General features: G+C 37.3%; 1 protein-coding gene across 1 annotated transcript in view; it reads left to right on the top strand.

Moving 5' to 3' along the window:
• The window catches only part of LOC123701526 (dynein axonemal heavy chain 1-like), a 56,313-nt gene that overhangs the window by 31,796 nt on the left and 6,195 nt on the right, over window positions 1-18,322 (top strand). Inside the window, exons 49-81 of the mRNA XM_045649030.1 lie at window positions 31-246; window positions 490-584; window positions 896-1,034; window positions 1,362-1,524; window positions 1,877-2,046; window positions 2,297-2,518; window positions 2,914-3,075; window positions 3,460-3,637; window positions 3,869-3,999; window positions 4,081-4,186; window positions 4,889-5,043; window positions 6,204-6,392; window positions 6,741-6,870; window positions 7,230-7,377; window positions 8,076-8,179; window positions 8,403-8,479; window positions 8,575-8,642; window positions 8,983-9,112; window positions 9,327-9,470; window positions 9,748-9,914; window positions 10,304-10,529; window positions 10,976-11,171; window positions 11,549-11,742; window positions 12,306-12,460; window positions 12,813-12,912; window positions 13,393-13,525; window positions 14,093-14,226; window positions 14,442-14,583; window positions 14,978-15,102; window positions 15,478-15,642; window positions 16,144-16,296; window positions 16,754-16,889; window positions 18,124-18,259. Coding sequence (XP_045504986.1) covers window positions 31-246; window positions 490-584; window positions 896-1,034; window positions 1,362-1,524; window positions 1,877-2,046; window positions 2,297-2,518; window positions 2,914-3,075; window positions 3,460-3,637; window positions 3,869-3,999; window positions 4,081-4,186; window positions 4,889-5,043; window positions 6,204-6,392; window positions 6,741-6,870; window positions 7,230-7,377; window positions 8,076-8,179; window positions 8,403-8,479; window positions 8,575-8,642; window positions 8,983-9,112; window positions 9,327-9,470; window positions 9,748-9,914; window positions 10,304-10,529; window positions 10,976-11,171; window positions 11,549-11,742; window positions 12,306-12,460; window positions 12,813-12,912; window positions 13,393-13,525; window positions 14,093-14,226; window positions 14,442-14,583; window positions 14,978-15,102; window positions 15,478-15,642; window positions 16,144-16,296; window positions 16,754-16,889; window positions 18,124-18,259 — 4,889 coding nt within the window. The remainder of the gene's footprint in view (window positions 1-30; window positions 247-489; window positions 585-895; window positions 1,035-1,361; window positions 1,525-1,876; window positions 2,047-2,296; window positions 2,519-2,913; window positions 3,076-3,459; window positions 3,638-3,868; window positions 4,000-4,080; window positions 4,187-4,888; window positions 5,044-6,203; window positions 6,393-6,740; window positions 6,871-7,229; window positions 7,378-8,075; window positions 8,180-8,402; window positions 8,480-8,574; window positions 8,643-8,982; window positions 9,113-9,326; window positions 9,471-9,747; window positions 9,915-10,303; window positions 10,530-10,975; window positions 11,172-11,548; window positions 11,743-12,305; window positions 12,461-12,812; window positions 12,913-13,392; window positions 13,526-14,092; window positions 14,227-14,441; window positions 14,584-14,977; window positions 15,103-15,477; window positions 15,643-16,143; window positions 16,297-16,753; window positions 16,890-18,123; window positions 18,260-18,322) is intronic.

Below are 18,322 nucleotides of genomic sequence, written 5' to 3'. Positions count from 1 at the left end.
ACCAAAGCACTTATATTTTTCACTTTTCAGTATTGCATCTTCAGCACGATACTAAAGTCTTGGACGCGAAACTTCGAAAAAGTCTCCATCCGCGAAGATCCGTTCCTCAAAGGATCTATCGACATCTTCAACTCGCTGGTTGAAGAACTGTTGCCAACTCCGACTAAATCACATTATACCTTCAACCTCAGGGATTTGAGTAAAGTTTTCCAGGGCATCTTGATGATGGACCCTCATCTTGTGAAGGTAACGAAAGTTCATCTATCTATTTAAAGGTAACAATATTTCTTCTTCTCTGCTTATGGTCTCTGTCTGGTCACATTAGACACACGGCATAAACATTTATTATTATCGAAATCACCAGTAATAAGTTTTCAAAGCATTTCATTGTATAAAATTCAATAATATTAATTATCAAAATAATGTTGTTATCATTATAATATTTAGTTGTTAAAAATTAACTATATTATTGTAAGCATTGTATTTCAGGATGAAGATGACGTCATTCGTCTTTGGTACCACGAGCACCAGCGTGTGTATCAGGATAGATTGGTTAACAGTGAGGATCGCAAGTGGTTTGTCAAGTACGTACACAAGTATTATTAATAAAATATTTAGTTTTACGAATTGAATTAAATACTGAATGGAACGTGCCAAATTGGTTTTTAACTTTTTTTTTAACTACCCCTCATCATCATTTCAAGCATTTACCATTGCTATCGTTAACTGTCAATTTATAGTTAGCGATTGCGATAACGATAGCAAAATGATGGATAGATAGATAAATAGAATATAGAAAACACTTTATTGCACACAAAAACAAAATTTACAGAAACGATATTACTTATAATAAATGTACAATGGAATTAATGATTTCCATCAACATATGTTACAGTCTTCTAAATAAGAAGATCAAATCAGAGTTTGGCAAGAAAGCTAGTGATGTGGTCGGTGGAAGATTAATGCTCTTCGGTGACTTTATGGACATCGGGGCTGATGATAAGAAGTATTTGGAGATTAATGACCAGAATGAGGTTTGATTGAGCGTTTTTAAATCTCAGGACAGAATAGGAGCAGATAAACAGAAAATTAAATAAGCTTAAGAATTCGTTGCCAACGTTGACGATATTTATTTCAAGATCAGAATATTCCCGAAATTTTTAGTAATAGTGCAATCGATTTACGGTGTTGGTTAGAGCGCCGTCTCTGTTACTTTTGTCTACTGATGTGCCCAGGAGCGTAACATTTCAAAATCTTCGCACTATTTTTAGTCTGCTTAAAGTTTATTTTTGGCCGAATGATAAAATTTCATATAATTTCCAAAAAAAATCCCCAATTTTCGACCCTTACATCGTTTGTAGCTAGACGAAGTGCTAGCCCACTACCTCAACGAGTACAACCTGTCGTCCACTGCGCCGCTGGAGCTGGTGCTGTTCGAGGACGCGGTGGCGCACCTGTGCCGGCTCGCGCGCATCATGCGCCAGCCCATGGCCAACGCACTGCTGCTGGGCATGGGCGGATCTGGTATGGGGATGACCGTATAAAAGATAATTAAAAGTGTCTTAAAAAGGTTTTTGTGTGAAGTAGGCCATTATTTTTTTAAATAATGGCCTACTTTCAATTCACATGGTCTGAATAAATTAATAAACATTAATTTTCACATAATGTAGATAAACTATTTAGATAATAGAGGTAAAAATGATGATGGTGATGATGATACCAGTAATAATGAAAAATGTTCTAATGATGAAATTAAAAACGATGATGATAATGATAACTATAAAGTTTATTCTGGTGGAAGCAGTAATAATGACGATAGCGACAATGAAACTAATAACAATGATGATACTTTTAAACCCAACATGTCTTTGTCCAGGTCGACAATCGCTATCTCGCCTGGCGGCCAACATGTCAGAACTACAGTGCGTACAAATCGAGATCACGAAAGCGTACGGCCAATCAGAGTGGCGCGATGATCTCAAGCAAACCATGCTGAAAGCTGGTGCTGATAACAGAGGCATCGTGTTTTTGTTCTCTGATGCACAGGTTCTGATGTTTCTTATTAATTCGATTGTGCTTTTTCTCTTCTTTGATTCTTCCTGGTTTTTGATCAAAGAAACTACTTTTCGTATTTGGTAGTGTGTTTTAGGATGAATTCAAAACATTTTGAAATGAACTAAATCCAATCCAAATATTATCACATAGAAAATATACCTAGAAAGTATTTCTTTTCGCAACTTTTATTTGAGTAATTATGGTTCTTTTATCATATTTCTTACTCCAAAAATACCCGTAGATAAAAATGGAGTCGTTCCTCGAGGACCTGAACAACATCCTCAGCTCTGGTGACGTGCCGAACATCTACGAGGCGGAGGACCTGGACCGCGTGTACGCGTCCGTGCGGCACGCGGTCATGGAGCTGGGGCTGGCGGCCACCAAGGGCAACCTGTTCGCGTGCTACCAGCGCCGCGTGCGCAGCAACCTGCACATCGTCGTGGTGATGAGCCCCGTGGGGGAGGTGGGTTCATTGTGTATTATAGGTAGCATTGAATCGTCTATTTTGTGTTTGCGTTTACAGCTGCTCATACTCTTGTAGTGATGAGCCTTGTGGAGGAGGTAAAATAGATGGATCAGGTAATTTCATTGGCAAACGGGTTACTCAGGACAAAAGAGATTGGAAAACAGTTAATCTTAGCAAAATATTACAAACCTGCAAATGCATGCTAGGTATACAGCTAATAATAAAAAAGAGCGTGTGCCGAACACACGCGTCAGAAATGAAACTTCTTTGGCGAGATTCAAAGATACCTAAATTATCACCTTACTCTAAACGTGCCTTAAATAATTTCACTTCAAAATAAAGAAAATACATCACACTATATCAGTTATTCATTTAATTACTCCACACGTTAGATATTCCGCGCGCGTCTCCGCCAATTCCCTTCCCTAGTGAACTGCTGCACCATCGACTGGTTCAGTGAGTGGCCGCGCTCCGCACTCGACTCGGTCGCGACGCACTTCTTCGACCACATGGAGGAGTTGCAGACGACGGATGAGATTATAGCCTCTATGGTGGTTAGTAATTTGATGATTAATTTTTTGTATAGCACAAAATATATGGTATGATATGTGTTTGTTCCTGCATGCAGAATTTAAAGTTAAAAAATGATTGATCAACCTCAAAACATATTCTATTTTTATACAGATAACATGATAGGTGTAGGTTAAAATAGAAAGAATGTATAAATTTTTTGTAACATTTTTTTTTGACAAACCCAATTTCGTTAATTTCGAGATGAAATAAGTTATGAATTCAGAAATATTTCATTTATACATCTTATAATTATCGCTTGCACTCATAAACATAGATGAACGTAAGTTACAAGTAAACAGATCATATGACACGATAGGAAAATTCTAATAAAAAATATTGCATCAAAATTTACTTCACTCCTACAGTCCGTATGCTGCTTCGTACACCAGAGCGTAGTGGAAGCTAGCTCCCGTTTCCTCTCTCAACTGAACCGTCTCAACTACGTCACGCCGATGTCGTACATGGAGATGTTGGCGGCCTACGCGGAAATGTTTAGGAAGAAGCAGAAGGCGATACTGCATGAATCCAATGCTTTGAAGACTGGTAAGACCTTGACCAGACCAACCACATCACTTGCTATACCATCTCGTTATCGTTTACTCTTTTGACTTTAAGTAATTGTAAGATGGTGGATCAGGTCAGTTAAGGTACGTTCTGTAAGTTCGATTCCTGGGGAACTGTGTACTTAAATAGTTTACTATAATTGGTGTTTTACATGTTCAATAAACAATAGCACACAAATGTCTGATACTGATAGTGCAAGCTTATTTTCAGGATTAAACAAATTGAATCAAACGGAAGTGGAAGTGAAGCAATTGCAAATAGAACTGGCGGAGTTGAAGCCTTTAATGGAAAGAGCGGCAGAAGAGACGAAGAAAGTGATTGACCAGATTGCTATTGATACTGTAAGTAAAATAATAAAACTTATGAATAATAGTGTCGTGATAGAAGATACGAACTAAATTTATTTTTATGATACTTTACAGGCCATAGCAGAAGAAGCTAGAATAAAAGTAGAAAAGGAACAAGCTATAGCTGAAAAAATGGCAAAAGAAACCACGGCGATGGCGGAAGATGCGCAAAGAGACTTAGGTATAATCATTCATTGAAATATAAAAGTAAGAAATATTCAGAGCTTGGATGTTCTCAATATACACAATAAAATAAAATCAGAGCTACATTTTGAAATGATTGTAGGTTAAAATTATATTTTCACAAAATATGTTGGCGCAAAGCTAGCTAAAAGAAACATACAAATAAATATTACTTTAAGAAACGTGATAGTTGAGATGCAACACTTTCAATGTAAATATAATGTAGATGTAACGGATGCAATAAGAAATCCAAACAAAACGTAAGCATTATCGAAATATATAGAAGCAAAGATTATATTGCAAATTCACCGAAAGCTAACAGGAGTGCCGTAAGCCGTAGCCGTAAAACTAACAATATGAAATGATCCTACCTAATTATTATTAAAACGGTATTACACCAATTTCATTAATTTCATAAATTCATAAATTATATTACACAAGCTTTCCGCCCGCGGCTTCGCCCGCGCAGTCAAAGAAAAACCCGCATAATTCCTGTTCCCGTGGGATTTCCGGGATAAAACCTATCCTATGTCCCGGGGTAAAAAGTAGCCTATGTCCTTTCTCGGAAATCAAAATATCTACATACCAAATTTCACGAAAATTGTTTCAGTAGTTTAGGCGTGATTGAGTAACAGACAGACAGACAGAGTTACTTTTACATTTATAATATTAAGTATGGATACATAATGCATGCGTCCAGACGAAGCGATGCCAGCGCTGCGCGCGGCGGAGAAGGCGCTGCAGGAGCTGAACCGCAACGACGTGGTGGAGGTGAAGGCGATGAAGAAGCCGCCCGCCGGAGTCGTGCTTGTCATAGAGTCGCTCTGCGTCGTGTTCGACATCAAGCCGATCAAAGTGAGTCCTATATTGGGGATGAGGGACGTATATTGGTTTATCCTGATAGTACTACAATGGGTAGTTGTCCGATTTTTACATGAAAATTTTCTCAAATATATTTCTGTGTAATTTATTGGATGTTGTTTTCATGATTATATTTATGTTACGCTCGAAGATCGAAAAAGATAATTGAAGGAAAAAGTTATGTTATGACATAGCAAAATTCATGTAATGGCTCTACAAAACACGCTATACCCGGCGCGGCCTAAGATGATCCCTATGACAGTTCGTCTTAGTGATTGCTCGTATGATGGATCGTGTCGATACTTTACTATTTTATAGGCAAAGGCGTGGTTTGCATTCAGCCACGTCGGTAAACATGTTTTTACAAATATTATAAAATGAATTTTTAACGTCTATAATGTAAACGAAACACAGTGTATATTATTTTATCATAAAATGGAATCCCCCATTTAATTTTTCTAAAAAACTTATATTATCATAGGTACGTAAATTAACGCGAACGGTAATTAATTATGCTGCGATCATCTGTTCCATTCAATAGTGAATGAACTATAGCTTAAGCATGGAAAAAATGTGAACTCGTTTCCTTTATCGAAATTTGTTTATCGATACTTTCCGCACTAGTCGATAAATGCCAACGATGTAAGTTTTGGAGGACGTAAACGTAAAGTCAGATTGATATAATTTCTCGTAAATGATAAGAATTGTTATAATTCCAACGGAATATCATTGTAATAGCATAAAGCTACGTAAAAATTAATAAATGCCATTTTTAGACGCCTCCAATACGTTTCTAATTTAATGGTGACGCCATTACAAGTTTGTCTTTTGAGAATAACTGTCAGTGTCATAGGGATCATCTTAGGCCGCGCCGGGTATAATGACGAATTGTGACAATATCATAAAATGCACATAGTAAAATTCGTGTTTTGGCTGACATATTAGCACATTTCTTTATAAGGCGTCTATCCGTCATGTTTTAAATTACAAGTTAGAAAATAATTTTAAATTTAATCCTCATTACGATACTAAATGTTAAAAATATTATGTTATGACGATTAAAAAGTTCTTCTACTTCTAGTCAAATCGAATAAATAAATGTTTGAGTTTGAAAATAACTGTATAATAATAAGAAAACAAATAACCCCTCCCAGGAGCCAGGTGCATCATTCGGCGAGAAAGTCCTCAACTATTGGAAGCCGGGCTCTGCGATGCTCTCGGACCCGAGTGCGTTCCTCGACTCACTGATGAAGTTCGACAAGGAGTCCATCACGGAGGACATGATCAAGAAGCTCAAGCGGTTCGTCGTCGATCCTAATTATGAGCCGATGAAGATTTCCAAGGTAAGGATTAGTGTGGAAATTGGAATTTTCACTCGATTTAAAACCCATCTAGTAAGGAGTAATCTAGCAACAGTTCCAATATTCATAGATCATTACTGTTTGCATTGTTGCGTTTCTAGTAGGTACTTACTATCGTTTTAAAATGTTCGTTATCATTGCTCAAAATGTTTATTAAGTTTTCATAATAACGTATGTCTTACCGCAATATGGATCGCTTACGAAATATTTTAATGTCATCTATTTTGTCTACTATTTCAACTGTTTAATTGTAATTGACGAAATATTTATTTTGTCCATCAAAGCAAAGAAAATTTAATAATAATTTATCTTCATTTGTACATCTACTAGGTGTCAAAAGCGTGCATGTCGCTATGCATGTGGGTGCACGCTATGTACAAGTTCTATCACGTCAACAAGGCGGTCGCGCCCAAGAAGGAGGCGCTCGAACGTGCCACTAAAGAACTTGCTGCTGTTGAGGGTATGTTTATTTAGGTTTACTTGATTTTAACATATGATTTATTTTCGATTGAAGGATGGGCAAGAAGGAAATGGCAGTTGTCGTGGTCTAGTGCTATTTGATGAAATCCTTTTACGAGGTCACACTGGGTTTTCAATTGTTTACGAATTGAATGGAGCTTCTGAGTCGTACGAGAGCGAAACGTCATAGGCGATAAGCAATGTAAATATAGCCAAGAATAAAAAAAATACTTTAACTGAATTTGTAGTCAAGCACAATAGATAATAAGAACATGTTGAGTCAATATATCTAAGATTAAAATACGATTAAATTTACATTTGCTTTGGGTACGAAATTTTGTTAATTTATGTCCTGTTTAGCAATGCTCGCCAACGCAAAGGCCAAGATGCAAGCTCTGCTAGAAGGTATCGCGAAACTCAACGCGTACCTGCAGGAGAAAGAAGAGGAGAAGAGGAAGATGGAAGAAGACATCAACCAGTGTTTGGCGAGGATGGATCGTGCTAACAGGTGATAATAATTTTGGCCACTTGATTATTGATGCCAAGGAATTATATGGTGATAGATAGACGAGGATAAAAGAGTTTTACAGAAATTGAAACTTTGGCATGAAAAATGTTTTAGAGTTTATGCTCAGAAAAATAGATTTCGCTATTATCATGTCACCGTTAATGCCGTTACATTTATTAACGGTAACTTTTTTTATGGTACCACAATTTAATAAATCAAAATACATAATTGTATCGTCGACTGATTCTTAACTATAGGTCAAAGCAGCCGCCGAAGTTTACTAACCGTACCGCAGAAGTTTATTAAAACTATATTTGTCAACTAGCTTCCGCCCACGACTCCGTCCGCGCGGAAAAATTAAGAAAAATTACGATTTATTTTTTTTCTACGTATTTTTCCGGGATAAAAAGTATCCTATTTTATGCCCAGGATAATAAGGTATAATTATACCAAGTTTCATCGAAATCGAACCGTTAGTTTTCACGTGATGCCTGAACATACAGACAGACAGACAGACAAACAGACAGACATACAGACAGACAGACAGACAGACAGACAAAAATTTTTTTACACATATTTGGGCTTGGTATCGATCCAGTAACACCCCCTGCTATTTATTTTTTCAATATTTTCAATGTACAGAATTGACCCTTCTACAGATTTATTATATGTATAGATTTTACGCTTTGTTTCTGTAGACTTCTAAACGGTCTGTCGAGTGAGCGCGTCCGTTGGATCAGAACTATCAAAGAGTTGGACATAGCCATCGTGAACCTGATGGGGGATATACTAATAAGCGCTTGTTAGTTTAACTTTTATCTATTCTTTGCCATATACTTCATCAATATTACCAACAAACTTACATTTATGCATATTTCGCTTTTATGAAAAATCTGTTTCATCACGATGTTTTTCTACACCGTTTGGAAAAATATTCAAATAAAATTTTAAAATTCTTGTCTTCTCTAACTGTTGAATTAAAAGTGTTTTAATTATAAAGGCGTATACTTCTATACAATACCCAGGTGCTGTTGGCTACATCACTCCATTCACCGATGAATATCGACGAGAATTGTTGGCTGAATGGATAAAACATATGGAGGTAATAATATTATAACTATCTATTTAATCTTGTCTAAATTTTAATATTGTATGACAAAAAAGGGTCTATATCGTTTGTTATTTTATATTATACAGGAAGTAGAAGTACCCCATACGCACGGCGGCACACCATTGTCGATCCTTGGAGATGCTGTCTTGATAAGGTTTTATTTTATAATGTGTTCTTATTCTGAAGTTCTTGTAGTTAAATATTTTTTTATAAAATCCTATTGTTATATTAGTAACGTGAAAGTTTGTGAGGATAGATGGATAGCTGATACCTAGTTTGAATTACTGAAATGGGATACATAAAATTATTTTTATTTTTAGTTTGTATTAATTGTATTATTTATTTTTATGTTTGTATTATTTTTTATAATTTACCTCGCATTAATTTATAGTGTTATTGTTTTGTGTTTGTGTGTTAAAATAAATGGTATCTTTCTTTATGTTCCTAATCTGGCTATTGTGACAGCAGAAAATTTATTTTGTTCCATACACCAGGAACTGGCAGATGTACGGGCTGCCGCGCGACCCGCTGTCGGTGGAGTCGGCCGTGCTCATGTCCAACTCGCGCCGCTGGCCGCTCATCATCGACCCGCAGACGCAGGCCAACAAGTGGATACGTGCTATGGTGAACACACATACACATATACACACGCACGAATGAATACACACGTACAAATGCACCATGTTATACACGCATACATTCCAATTAAAAATTGATAAAAAAAAATCTGAAAATTGTAGAAAAATATCTGTTATTCTGGGAGGTTCACGTCGAGGCTCCTTAAAAAACATTTTCATCGAATAAAGTTCTTTAACTGACTTTCTTGTTTTTCGAATAGGGTAAAATCGAAGGCTTGGTCGTGTGCAAGCCGAATGATAGAGATCTACTGCGTAATTTTGAATCTGCACTAAGATTCGGCAAACCCATCCTTTTAGAAAATGTGGGGCAAGAACTGGACCCAGCTCTGGATCCAGTGTTGAAGGTAAATTTTTCTTGCCCATAGATAGTAAAACTTTATTATTTTCATTTTAATTACTTGACTAATAAAAACTTATTATTGAAGCGAAAGTGCTTTGAGAGTAAAATTTCAAGGTAACGTCATGGCAATACCGTCACGTCATGGAGTAAGGCGACGATTTTAGTACTTATCTATAAATCTTTCCAAAGAAGTTTCACTTCAGACACGTGTGCTCGGCACAAACGCATTTTTTTTACTTTATTGTAATGATTATTAAACAAACAATTCGATAAACTCTCAGCGGCAATACTTCCGTCAAGCTGGTCAGTTAGTACTGAAGCTGGGCGACTCTCTGATCCCGTACGCGGCCGGCTTCCGCCTTTACATCACCACGAAGCTGCCCAACCCGAGATACACGCCTGAGACGTCTGTTAAAGTGCAAATTGTCAACTTTGCGCTGGTGCCCAGGTTTGTAATGTGATTTGTGGGAACATTTTTGAGGACTATTAACTACCTGTCTACCAAATTTCAACCTTATAACACTAAAAATTCCATACAAACTATCAAGTCGAAAGGCTTTTAAAACAGCCCTATTACAAAAACCGTTCTAAACGTACACAAATTACCACAGTAACTACAAATTTACCCATCTAATTTCAATGTTATATTTCAACATTTTTTTCAAATTTTGTGATGATTTCGCTTTCGCTTTTATATTATTGAAGATGATAAGCATTTGAATATTTTTAGGTTTGCAGTTGTTATACCTCCACTATACGCTAATTTAACTTTAATCTGGATAACTGACCATTTTATTAAATTATTTATTTCATCATAACACTATTTCTTCTGAACAGTGGTCTAGCGGAACAACTACTATCAATAGTAGTGGCCCAAGAACGTCCGGACCTTGAGGAACTCCGCGGGCAGCTCATAGTCTCCCGGGCACAAATGTCCTCTCAATTGGCAGAGATGCAGTCGGCCATCTTGTATGGGCTGTCCAATAGTGAGGGTTCGCCTGTGGATGATTTACCGCTGATCCTCACGCTGGAAGCTATTAAGATCAAGAGCGCGGAGATTTTGGTGAGACATAAATTTTTATATAATTTAAATCATTGACTATATTTTAGATCCTTAAGTCAATTTTAATTCATTGTTCAATGATGCTGATTACAAAAGTGAAAAGAATTTGATAAAAGAGAAGGAAATGTAAAAACAGAAGTTGCTATAGTGAAAATCAAATTCAAATTCAAATTATATTTATTTTCAAGAATCTTTTGTATTTATAGCATCAATTTAGCAATTCTAATTTAATTCAAAGAATAATTCAAGACGGATCTTTGTTTGATAAATTTATACATAGAATTATTATGTGAGAAGAGACATACATAGAATTATTATGTGAGAAGTTATAGAGTGCTATTAATATTTCATCTAAATATAATAATGATGATGCACATTAAGATACTGTAAAATTTTTCACTATAAAATCAAATATACAATTAGTAATCAATGGATTTTTCGGTCAGATAAAAGTGGAAGACATAGAGAAAACGTCAGAAGAGATAGACGAAGCCCGTCAAGGCTACGTGCCGGTCGCCAACAGGGGACAGATCCTGTTCTTCTGTCTCTCCGGGATGGCCAATGTGGACCCCATGTACCAGTACTCGCTCGAGTGGTTCGTGAAGCTGTTTGTGAGGAGCATGGCGGAAACTGAACCTAATGGTAGGTAGTTAAGGACTATTTTTCAATGGACATCTTGTTATGCTCTGTAGTGTCATGAACTGTAGTTGAAGCACTGTAGTGTCATTCACTGTAGTGTCATGCACTATAGTGTCGTGCACTGTCGTGTTTTGCACTTTAGTGCATGTGTTCTATATTCCAGTGTATGTATGATAATATTTCCCACCAAAGTGAATCTTAGCAACTGGAACTGGACTACATTTTATGTTAACGTTTTAATTTGTTTCTTCCAATAAATACAATGGTCTAAGAACGGAGAGTGACCTTCACCGCTGATAACCAGTTGAGACTTATTTTTCTATAAAATGATCACTTGCCTATCAAAATACTATTTTAATTAACAATAAAATGCATTACAGACGATATAATAGAACGCGTAGACATAATAATCGAGCACTTCACGTTCTTACTGTACGTGAACGTGTGCCGCAGTCTGTTCGAGCGGCACAAGCTGCTGTTCGCGTTCCTGCTGTGCGCGCGGATACTGCTCGATAGAGGGGTTATACGGTCACAGGAGTTTGCGTTTCTGCTCAATGGGGGGAAAATTGAACAGGTATGTGATTTAAATAGTGTAAATAAAGGAAATTTAGCTATTCTTCTTTACGGCACAAGCTGCTGTTCGCGTTCCTGCTACGCATATGCGTGCTCCTCGATAGGGATGTTATACGACAACAGGCGTTTGCATTCCTTCTGAACGGGAGGAAGATTGAACTGGTAGGGGGTGTGTATGTTTTAATTAGTATAGGAGGGAAGGGGAAGGAAAGTAGTTCATATGATGGAGAAATGTGTACAGGCGGTGGATTATAGCTTACTGCGAAATAGAGCGAAGATTGAATAAATGGAGGGCTGTATGCACGTTTGTACTGGCTGTTAAAAATTGCTTACTTTTTAGATGGTAGCAGAAAAATTGGACACTATGAATGAGATTGAAAAAATAGGGGCAATTGATAAGACGTTTAGGTTAGGTTAGCAGAAGTTTATGTAACAATGAATGGTTAAAATAATAGCCTACTAATAGCAGCAGGAATGTTGATTTCTGTTTAGCGAGGAAAAACAAAATGGTTTGAATAGAAATGTCTGTGTCGGTACACATAATATGCTTCAAAACATTTCCAGGAATTAGATAACCCGGAACCGAAATGGATATCCCAGCGCATGTGGCTCGACATGCAAGAACTGGCTTCAGTTCCCACTATGAAGCAGTTCGTCACTGACTTTCCGGAACAGACCAAGTTCTTTAAGACGTATTATGATGCGTGGAATCCGCATAAGTATGTGGATATTTGTGTTTATCTTAATGATTTTGTTGTATTTGTAGAGAATTGTCCAAACGAGTATGATCATAACGTTTACTTAATACTGTAAGTATTATAATAAAAACCTTAATATATTATACAGTGCGGTGGGCCCTGGAGGAAACGTAGGTACTTGAAATATACTAGATAGTAAATTTTGCTGAAAGGAAACATTCAAATTCTTATTTTTAAAAGGAAATAGAACTGCATTCAAAGATTTTCGAAAATTCACTAATTGTTTCGACCGAGAATCGAACTTTTAATGATCGAATTAATGAATTGATAATCTAATTATCAATGAAACTTAATTTTCGAAATCCAAACACAGGTTGCCATATCCAAAGCCATTGGAAAGTCAGTTGGATGCTTTCCAGAAGCTGCTGGTGCTCAAGTGCCTTCGCCCCGACAAACTTGTTCCTGGACTGCAGGTACAAAATATCGCTATAGAAATTTCCAAATAGCCATAAATATTCGAATTAGTGGTTGTTTTTTTTTTTTTTTTTCAAATAATCTCTATATTAATTTACTAAAAAAAGACTTTTTATTTGCACTATTTGAGTTAGAATAAAGTTCGACACACACGTCATTTATTTGATACACACGCTCACTTGACAATCACGTGATCCACATATTGCTATATACGACACTAGCTTTCCGCCGGCGGCTCCGCCCGCGGTTTCAAAGAAAAACTCGTATAGTTCCCGTTCCTGCGATAAAACCTATCCTATATTACTCGTGGATAATGTAGCTTTCGAATGGTGAAAGAATTTTTAAAATCGGTCCAGTAGTTTATGAGCCTATTCATTACAATCAAACAAACAAACAAAGTTTTCCTCTTTATAATATTAGTGTAGATGAGCAGTAGCAAATAACTTGACAAACAGTACGTTTGATGTATGCTACTATAGGACTACGTGGTGCTGGGTCTGGGCGCGCGGTTCGTGGAGCCGCAGCCGGCGGACCTGGCGGCGCTGTTCGCGGAGTCCGACCCGCTCGCGCCCATCATCTTTGTGCTCTCCACCGGCACTGATCCCGCTGCCGGTGAGTGTAGTGTACTCTATTGTGATGTACTGTAGTGCGATGCACTCTATTGTGATGTGCTCTATTGCGATGTACTGTATTGCAATGCACTCTATTGTGCTATACTCTAGTTTGGTGGACTCTATTTTGATGTACTCTATTGCGATGTACTCTATTGTAATGCACTCCATTTTATGAACTCTATGGCGATGTACTCTATTATAACGCACTCTATTTCAATGTACTTTATTACGATGTACTCTATTGCACTGCACTCTATTGAGATGTACTCTATTGTAATGCACTCTATTTTTATGTACTGTAGTGTGCTTCTATCACTTTTGTGCAATGTATTGTCGGGTGCATTGTCGGGTGAATCGTCAAGTGTATTATCGGGCGATGCATTGTCGTGTGACTCGTGTGATGCATTGTAGAGTGGTGTACTGTAGTGTGCTGTACTATAGTATGATGCACTGTATTGATCTATACTCTCTTGAAATGCACTGTGGTGTGACGCACTTTAATGTAGTAGAATTCATGCTACGCTACAATATCCTGCATAAAAGAACGGGTGTTTTCTAATTTTAGATTTATTAAAATTTGCGGATAAAATGAAAATGGGGAAACGATTCGAGAGCATTTCTCTCGGTCAAGGTCAGGGGCCTCTCGCGGAAGCAATGATGAAGGTTGGATGCGATTTCGGGAACTGGGTATTCTTCCAGGTATTTAAATAAGTACCTCTAACTTTGGTATTGTTTAACAAGTTCAAAAATCTTCGCTTTATCATGTTATTTCTGCAAATTTGGTCAAAATTAAATTCCAAAAATCTATACGTATTTACGTTCTTGAGCTATACTGTGTACCTAATGATTATTCTACAAACAAATACGAAGTACTAAACTGTATCTATTTAAACTGTTTGTTAAACTACGGGCAGAACTGCCACCTATCCCCGTCGTGGATGCCGGTGCTGGAGCTGAACGTGGAGCACATCGCCCCGGAGACGGTGCACAAGGACTTCCGCCTGTGGCTCACATCCACGCCGTCGCCGTTCTTCCCTGTTGCTTTGTTGCAGAACGGTTGGTAGTAGTAGTAGTAGGAGTAATTGTAGTACTAGTAGTAGCAGGTACAACAGCATCAGCAGTATTAGGAGCAGCAGCCAGACCCTAAGATATTTAAATGCTGCATCGCTTGTACATTTTTGCACTACATTTTTATATGCCTTTATTTTGCCTTATACTCAATGAACGAATACCACTATAGCTTCTTATTTTTACTTACTACTTCTAATTTTTAGTTTCACTTTCTTGAACCCTTTGTATGCTTTGCATTGAATCGTGGACTAGTATTAGGATATTCAACCTAATCAATTTATTTGCACTCAAAATCCAATCACTTTCTATCAAATCTAAATAATTTCAGTAGTTTTTACAATAGTCATGCTGTATACAGACATGATTTTTATTTTTTAAGGATATAAAATGACAGTGGAGCCTCCTCGTGGCATTAAGGCCAACCTATTAAAAGCTTACATGAATCAAGTTCCCGATTTCCAAGATTATTTCAACTCTCATGACAGCAAAGTTGCGAATTTTAAGGTAACTATCTTTCAATTCCTATTAACTGTATTGCGTAAATTGTTACCTAATGCTTTTTCCGTTACGTAGATAAACACAGTTATGTAATAGATAAAATAATGAATTTTGTTCATATGCGTAAATTATTGCACTATTGGTGTTCCTTTTAATTGGCGTATCTTCTTAAAAATTAATTTTAAAGCTAGTAATTGTGGTGTGTGACCTAATTAGAACTAAATCTAATTCTAATAAATAAGAAGGTAAATTCATCAGATTTAATAGATACGAATGAAACAACGTGTAAAGGTATATTATATTCATTTATTTATATAGGTACCACATGTTATAATCAAGTATATACATAATTACACTGATATCTTGTACCCTATGGTGCAGTGGTTACTATTCTCGCTATGCCTGTTCCACGGCGTGGTGTTGGAGCGGCGCAAGTTCGGTCCGCTCGGCTTCAACATCCCGTACGAGTTCACTGACGGCGATCTGCGCATCTGCATCTCGCAGCTGCACATGTTCCTCACTGAGTACAATGAAGTTCCACTGCGGGTGAGTTGATAAATGTACAAGTTTAATTTAGGATTTAGGAAGAAATTGGGTGTAAATATGCTTAGATGGTTAGTGAAAATAAGAAATAGTAATGGACCAATGTGTGATCCCTGGGGAACATTCAAAGAAAGTTTAATGTAGATTATCGTTATCTATCATCACTTTTATCTTTGTGTAAAGTGAAGGCTTTTTCTTAATGATTTCTTATTTAAATATCAAAATTGTTATCATTTTTGTACTACCTATATTATTATTTTGCACGCTCTCAGTAATTACTAAGTTGTTACGGTTGTTGTTGTTAAAATATCGGAAGTGCTAATTCTATATTGATCAAACTTGTTGAAACAACAGTTTTGTTAATGACGACAAATGATTATGACGTTGTATATTATGATGATGACATTGCTTATAATGACAATTATTTCCGTAACGATGATAATGATTGTGACGATAATAATGATAATGATGATGATGATGATGCTGTTACCAACGTGTGCGTAGATGTTAACATACACGGCGGGGCACATAAACTACGGCGGTCGCGTGACGGACGACTGGGACCGGCGCTGCCTGCTGTGTCTGCTCGCCGACTACTACGCGACCGCCGTGCTCAGTGAGAGGTGGCTGTTCGACGAGACCGGCGCGTATAAACAGGTGGGGTTTTGTGGTTTATTGTGATGATACTGATAATGTATTTGTTTATACAGGCTGGATTTTTATGACGGGCCAATAAGCACAACCAAAGAAAGAGAAGAAAGAAAATAAATAATCAATTATAATATGTCACATTTGTAATTACTACAACGCTACAGAAATGAACACTCAATTTGTGGTAATAACTCAGGCCCCGCAGACACAATAGAAAATCTATTGTGTCGTGGACCGATCGGGCCGCTTGGGGCTCAATGTATTTACTATAACGCTACAGAAAAGAACACTCAATTTGCGTTAAATAGTCTACCATAGTTCTAAATTTCAAAGCAGAAATAATACTTATCGTAGTACTTTATTTTCCTAATCTTCTACAGACTGTAGTAGTAAACCTCAGTTTGGGTAAACTACTGTAATAGAAAACTATTTACTATAGTAATTGTTGCTTATATAAATACAGCAACCATCTTCATCAAGCATCGAGGACTACACGAAGTACATCCGCACGTTGCCGCTCAACGACGACCCGTCGCTATTTGGGTTACACAGCAACGCTAACATCAGCTACGCTATGTCCGAGACTAGCACTTGTCTCAGTGAGTGTAGCATTTATTTTGATTTCTATTTATTTTGAGCAAGCATAATTTAGTGATCTTTTAGCAAGCAAGATTTAGCAAGCGATCTTTTAGCAAGCAATTAAAATCGGTAATAAACTATCCATTTGATTTAAATCTTGTAGGAATTTATCATCTACTGAATTATTTATAGTTTTGAAGTCTGAAGAAAGTCTGACAGCTGCAAATAATATTTTAAGTAACATTTTTTTTGTGCCAAATCGTAAACAAAAATTAACAAAATAGGCTCCAGGTGCGAACCTTGGAGACCACCCAAAGTAAGGATGCGATGCGAAAGATGCGATTAATAACAATTACTATTCATTGTTACTTTTATTGGTCAGTTCCGAAATAAATAACAAACAATATTAAATTGAATTTTAACCGTTACAGGAAATATACCACCTTATCAAATCCCTTACTTAAATCTATATACATTGATAAAATAAACTGTTTCAACAATATTATTACGCTAATCAAACTATATAATGGCGTTACTTTGTTTGTATGTATTTCAAGGCGCAATGGGGCCATTTTATCATAAGATTTTTGTTTGAAGATAGTTTGAGGGCTAATCAGTAACTGGTTACCGCGGTATACATGTTTTTCCTTTGACGCCACTTCCGTCAAAGGTAAAACATGAAGAGTTTATTTGTTTGTTTGAACGCGCTAATCTCGGGAACTATTGTTTCGATTTGAAAAATTATTTTGGTATTAGATAGCTCATTTATCGAGGAAGAGAATAAGCTACATACCATCACACTAAGAACAACAGAAGCGGTGCCACGCGTTTGAAACCGCGGAGCGCAGCTAATAATAAATATTCTTAGTATCAGAAAAAAAATCTCGAGTCGTTAACAAAGATTGTGAAGAGTGGTCTGAACAACCGAACCCTGAGGAACGCCTTGTGTTAAAAGTTTGACTTATGCAAATGTTTTACTGCGGTGATATATGGTAATTTCCTTTGACCACGCCGTGAACAACCGAACCCTGAGGAACTCCTTGTGTTAAAAGTTTACATATGCTACTTTTTACTGCGGTTATTATATGGGAATTTCCTTTGACCACGCCGTGAACAACCGAATCCTGAGGAACTCCTTGTGTTAAAAGTTTACATATGCTACTTTTTACTGCGGTTATTATATGGGAATTTCCTTTGACCTCGCGGATGAAACCGCTAGTAACAGTGTAAAAATGTAAATGTGTGACTCGGTAGGCACGCTGCGCAGCCTGCAGGGCAGCGCGGCGGGCGGCGGCGGCGCGCTGAGCGCGGAGCTGGCCACGGAGCGCGCCGCGCGGGACATCCTCGCCGTGCTGCCGCCCGCGCTCGACCACGGCTACATCGCCGCCACGTGAGTGTAGCCACACTGCGCTCTCAATAAGTCACGTGTCCCCGTAGTGGGGTAAGGGACAGA

This window comes from Colias croceus, chromosome 21, assembly GCF_905220415.1.
Source record: "Colias croceus chromosome 21, ilColCroc2.1".
In the NCBI taxonomy this organism is placed as follows: domain Eukaryota; kingdom Metazoa; phylum Arthropoda; class Insecta; order Lepidoptera; family Pieridae; genus Colias; species Colias croceus.
This window is presented reverse-complemented; position numbering and strand designations above follow the sequence as displayed.